This window comes from Alligator sinensis, unplaced genomic scaffold (genome assembly GCF_000455745.1).
Source record: "Alligator sinensis unplaced genomic scaffold, ASM45574v1 scaffold1018_1, whole genome shotgun sequence".
Classification (NCBI taxonomy): Eukaryota; Metazoa; Chordata; order Crocodylia; family Alligatoridae; genus Alligator; species Alligator sinensis.
The window spans coordinates 2,677,820-2,684,018 of NW_005842038.1; the positions used below are offsets into that span (position 1 = coordinate 2,677,820).

General features: G+C 40.1%; 1 protein-coding gene across 4 annotated transcripts in view; it reads right to left on the bottom strand.

The window, feature by feature from the left end:
- The window catches only part of MINDY2 (MINDY lysine 48 deubiquitinase 2), a 64,874-nt gene extending 58,681 nt beyond the window's left edge, over nucleotides 1–6,193 (bottom strand). For 3 of the 4 annotated variants that reach the window (XM_014519393.2, XM_006022492.3, XM_014519392.2), the window contains exon 1: nucleotides 6,035–6,193. In XM_014519393.2, the coding sequence (XP_014374879.1) occupies nucleotides 6,035–6,061 (27 nt within the window). In that variant the 5' untranslated portion in view covers nucleotides 6,062–6,193. The remainder of the gene's footprint in view (nucleotides 1–6,034) is intronic. The other variant, XM_025202830.1, reaches the window with a different exon arrangement.
- Nucleotides 6,194–6,199: the final 6 nt, after the last annotated feature.

A 6,199-nucleotide genomic window follows, 5' to 3' on the forward strand; every position in this document is an offset into this window, starting at 1 on the left:
CAGCAGTAGCATGGCTTTCTTGGGTTCCCCCATGCTAAGTCACACTATTGCCATGGTGAAAACAAGCCCTATGTATACTAGGTCTTATCAAAATCAAAGTGAAGCGATTTAAATGATGATGGTAGTTGAATCAAACAGGAAACCTTTATCTAAAAGAATTCTGAAACTTGCTTTGTATGTGTATTCTTACTTATATGCCACAGTTGATCACAGGAAAGGCTGAAAGAACTCAAACTACTTAGTTTGGAAAAGAGACAACTGGGAGACTTGATAACAGCCTTAAACACTTGAAGTGCGGTTATTAGGAGCAAAAAAATTCTCTGTGGCCATAGAGGATATAGATATAGGAGCAATGACCTTCTGAGGTCCCTCCCAACCCTGCTTTTCTTTGATTCAAGGATTAGTTAATAATCACTTCAATATGTTGATTTGCAACCTAAAAGGTAGCCCATACATTAAATACGGTGTTACTTTTAGTTAACATACAGGATACACTATGATTACTAAGCCATTATAAGTTTATTTATCTAGAATCTTACTTTTGCATTTCTGTGTTAAAAATGGCAAATGCATTTCTTATGTACTAATTTTTAATCATGAAATGATAAAACTGACAGCTTTATTAAACAGAAGATTATCTGCAGTTAGTGAATCAACCTGACTGTTTCCGGTTCTCATCTTATTCAAGATTTTAGAAGAAGTTAATCTTACCTTCTCAGACTTAATTTTTATTCATGAATTGGAAGAGGCAAATAAGTGTTCCTGCTTTTTCAACTCCCAATTAGCTTCTCAGCTTTGAACGAATTAGTTATTGAACCGAGCAAAGTGAAAATACTGAAATAAAGACAATGTTTTCACTCTGCACTTGTAGAAGAGTTTACTGTTGTCAGAAGCTGGCTTAGTACTTCAGCCAAATGCCTAGCTAGTAACTTCAACCCATTCAGTGGCTTGATCTTTAACATTTTGGCAGCAACCATATACTGAATATTACTTTTTAAGTTTTCTACCATATATTAAAATCATTTAGGAAATAAAAAGCTTACCTTTTTAAGTTTACTTTTAAGAAGAAAATAGACTAAATGAATATTGACCATGTTTTAAATACAATATTATAGAAAAGTAAATAATTAATTTTAGCTACTCCCAACGTGATTTGCAGTCCTGGGGTTCTTTTTGATCCACTGATGCTCTAAGATTCCTAAATAACAATGATAGCCTACTGAACATTTCAACATCTACAGATAGTTTTGAGATTAAAGCCACTGCTCCATTATATAGACCTTCCAACAAGGTTGATAAAAATATATTAACTTTTTTATAAAGAGCCATATCACAAAAAACCCCCCAACACATTTAAAAAAAAAAGTCTATTTGGTTACTTAAGTAATGAAATAAAAATCATTTTAACAGGTTTATTTCTAAAAGGAAAATCTTTGAATTATGAATTTAATATAAACTATATTATGCCCTAAGCTTATTACAATCTCTCAAAAACATTTAACAAAAGTAAATGTGATCAATCCATGAGGCTCTATCAAAAATTCTGAAATACAAACAAGCTGTGTATTTGTCTATATAAAGAAAGAATCAGAGGAGAAAAAAATACAACTCTGAGGGTTGAAATGTAAAGATATGGCAAAATAGGTCACATACTATATTGGGGACTTGATCTTGTAGGAGACCTAGGGGCTTTGCTACTGAGTGCAAAAAAGGGCCAAATCATCATAGGCATTGGAACCTGGTCTCCAATACAAAGGAAACACCATCATGCACCTCATCAGGATCATTCACAAAGGATCTGCAAGAACGAGATTGGTCTCTCATTTTTATGTGATAGTTTCTCCGTACCTGAAGTCTGATTGCCTCAGTTCTCAAATTCATATAGGAGTTTCTGTATTTAAAATGTTTTAGGTTGTTCTACTTAATAAAAATGCACTTTATATGCTGTGTTGCGTGTCTAATTAGATTCCTATTACTATCTAGTGCAGCTACTGGACTCTAATCTCGAGCAAAAAGTTAATTATCTTCTAACATACTAGGTTAAATTAATAAAAATCTGAAAATGTTAAGCTATAAAATTGTTTAAATAAATGCAGTTCTAGTGAGACCTCCCATAAAGCAGAAAAGCTTTTGGCAGGCTTAAACAGGAGCCTTGTCACTTGGGAGGAGGGAGGAAGGTAGCTCTGCAAAGAGACCAAGGGGAGACAGAAACCTACTGAGAGGTCTGAAGAAATGACAACTATCCAGAGTACCATCAGAGCATATTAAGCCTTTAGGTAAGAAAGATGTAGACAGATTGTTGATATAGAACCTTGTGCTCCAAACACGTTATTCTTACTTCTAAAAAGCAAGCAATACTAGTTTTCAGAAAGCCTTCTGATGAATCCGTAGCACTAATCGCAGGCTACTTAAGGAAAAAACAGCAAGTGTCTAAACTGAATCCAGATTTCTAGGCAAGAGCCGCTGGTATGCAGGTAATTAAATCCAAGGCCCAAACTAGCAAAAAAAACCTCTGAAAGTCCAGCTCTTATAAAAGCACAAAGTCCAATTTCTGAGAGGGTATATTCTTTAGTCCCAAAAGAAGACAGGAATTCAACTACCCTTGTAGGCCTGATGCATCCCCTCAACTTTTAGCTTCTGTAAATTTTATTTAGTTTCAGGCTATTTATATATAGTGTGGCCAGATTTTCAAGGTGAATAAAATCAAACTTTATAAGTGTATAGAAGGAGGATGATAGCAAAGGAAATTCTTGGTTTAACAGAAAATGTGATAGGTAGCATCAAGTATTTGCAATCCCCACATTGAGGAAGAGAGGAAACTCTTGCAATGCAGTAGCTGTTTGGCAACCCCATACTTCAGGGTTTTTTCTGCTTGTCTGTAAGAATACCGACATCCCACAGATCTGAGTCTTCAGCAGCAGAGACCATGAATTTGCCACTTGGCAAGAGGGCTGTGGGCAGAGGGGAAGAGAGGCAGCAGAACTCCCTGGGTTCCAGAGCCAGGCCATCAAGCCTCGCAGGCCACGATTTAACCCACCAGCTGGCACGTCACCAAGGAGGCCAAAGCACTGCTGGTCAACCACCTGAAGTAAACAACTTGGACAGCCCCATATTAATCAATTCTCTTTCATTACCGTGGCAAGGCTTTGGTAATGCCACAATCTCCTCTGCTTTAAGCTATACCACCATAGTACGGGATTCCTTGCAGCCATAGGTGAAGGCTTGAAATGGCAGTTCTGAGGAATCCTTGGGTAAATAGTTGTCTGCGAACAAAGGGAACTAGACTTCATGGCCCAGGAAGCTCCTTCCAATCCTATATTCCTAACTGAAACACCTGCACAGACAATTAATTTTGATGGGTACATTATTATACTTTTGCAGGGTTGAAGGAGGATAGAGAACTATAAGATACCTAAAAGGATAATTAAAAAACACCAAGGAAAACTCTGTTGTTCTGTGAAAATCAAAAGAGCAAAGGAGAAAAAAAAACACACTTGAGGAATTTAGAAAATTTGTTTCTCAGTTTGATTTTTTTAAAGAAACAGATCCAATTCTCCAATGTCCTGCACCTTCTGCAATTTATACTTTTGAAAACGAGAGCATTTTATACCCACATGGCCACCAGTTTTAAAGGGGTAGTTAGTACACATATTTACCTATGTAATGTAGTTAAAACTATGCACTGTGATAGACAATGGAAGTCAGGCCCAATTTTTTTCTGTAAATTTTTAAAGTGATTCTAGTATGAACTTCATGGCATCTGCATCTTTCTTTCCACTGCTAAATGAAGCATCACCACTCAGGAAAACACATGAAAAGAGTTATTCATAAAGACAATCAACAGTTATTAGATTAACAACTATCTTTGTCTAAGCAAACCAAAATTTAGTAAAACTATGTCATTCCTATCACAAGCATCCTAGGGCGTGTGTAGACTAATCAAAGTTTCCCGTTTATGTCGACACAACTGCATTTGTGTTTGCACGACCCGGGGTTTCCCGCCACTTTAAAATCCATTTAGTGCCTTAAACTAACACTACCTGGAGATGTTTTAATTTGCGTTGCTTTCCTGTTACGCTACTTCAGCTGTGGATTTTGTTCATGCAAACAGCATAGTCTTTCCCCAGCCCACAACTGGGGCACAAACACACAAAGATCCTCAGAAGTATATTCTTCCAGGTCTTCAAACTTCACTCTTGACAAGCAAACAGCAAGGATTGATTTCAAAGGTGGGGTTTTGTGGGTGGGTTTTTTTTTTTTTGCTGTTGTTTTTAAGAACATTTGTCTCTGGGGATGAATTGTGTTTTTCAGTAAGATCCTGAAGATCCCTGGGGTTTTCTCCACAGACTTTTCTCAGTAAAAAAATGCAAGTCTTGTCTGCTTTCTGCAGTCATTAAAGATCTTATCAACATGTATCATAAAGATGGTGGTAAGGCCAAATGGGTTCAGGTTGCTAGGGAATTACAAAATGCACCTTCCACCATGAAGATGCAACATAGAAATCTTAGAATTGTAATCACAGCAATACTCTAGAATTGGCTGTGCAATGTGCATACCCAAAGCCAATGTTAAAACAGTTGAGTTCAGATAATAGGCTCTGATGTGATGTGCTGGAGATGCATCTCCTTTAACTACTTTTGGCTCTGTATTCTTTTCATCATGCCAAATGTTACATATGGAACAGCTTCCCTTTCCTCGAGTACCAAGTATCTTTCCCTTTATCCTTCAAAATCAAAAATCATGTACTTATTTCAAGTAGCCTTCTATGGTAAAGGCCTCAGCATCTTTAAAGCACTGGAATGGGTTATCCAGGGAGGTGGTGGAAGCTCCATCATTGGAAGTTTTCAAAACCCGACTAGACAAAGCTTTGGCTAGGAAGGTCTAGGTGGGGATGGTCCTGCTTTTCAGCAGAGGGTTAGTTTAGACATGACCTCCTGAGGTCCCTTCAACCCTCATTTTCTATGATTCTGTCTTGTGCTCTGTTATCCCACACATCTTTTGGAAGGAGGTTCCCCTCCCAAGACCCCATTTTGTGTTTTTAAATACACATTAATGTCTAGCATTACAACTCTTTCCACCTTAAAGTTTCTTTGCAGATAAGACATAATTCCCACATTACACCTTGTCTTGCATTCTCCCCATTTTACAAATGGGAAAATGGAGAAAGGAGGCAAAATGATGTGGACAAGGCTGCAGAGGGAGTCAGTATCCATGACAGGATTAGAACACAGAAGTCTCTCTCAGGCCTGCGCTCCCCCCCTAGTATATAATGATGTCTAGTATTTTAGATAGAGCACAACCTGTTGCACGCTTCCAGCTATACAATTATTTGGGGATTGGAATGTGTAACACATGTATGAATAGAACATACAATAGTAACAGTAGACAGACATTTGTAAAGCACAGGATACATATCCAGTGCTACTGTAACGATAGGTAGTTTTCCCCCAGAAATCAGTGTTTCTAGTGCTATAGACACAGATTGCCATTTAGTAGAAGTGTACACAGACGTGTTACACAACTGACTGGTGAATCACACAATAAATGTAGACCAGCCACAAGTGCAAAGTAATCAGCACAGGATAGAAATGACTCTCTGGCTAGAAAAGAGCACTAACCAGCTACAGAACTAGTGTTTGAAAATATGGGGCCCTGCTCCAGGTTCAGAGGAAGGCTGGAGAGAAGCCAGCTGTAGAGCGGTTGCACATTTTCAAGCACGAACTTCAGAGATAGCTGGCTTTTTTTCTAGCTGAAGTGTCATTTTTGTCCTGTGATGCGGCTGGCCTACATTTGCTGCGCCATTCACGGCCGAACCCTACCATGGATGCAAGGTGTGGCAGGGGCCAAGAACACCGACCAGCTCCAGCCTCTGCCCGGCTGGCAGGTGAGGGCCCGAGAGGGCAGCAGCCAGAGCGGACTGGCGAAGAAGCAGCGGGAGCTTGCCGTTCCCGTTCCCGAGCCAGGCACGTCTGCCCCCTCCCGCGGCGTCCCCGGGGGAGGCCCGCGCAACCCGCCCGCCCGCCGCGCGCGGTACCTTCCAGGCCAGCAGCAGCACGTTCATGATGGCCAGCAGCGGGCAGGGCCCGTTCTCGTTCTGCGTGATGACGGGCGTGTTCTCCTCCTTCCAGCGCACCCACTTGATGTGGTACACGGACTGGCCCGGGAACCGCTCCTTGGAGGCGGGCGGCAGTGCGGCGCC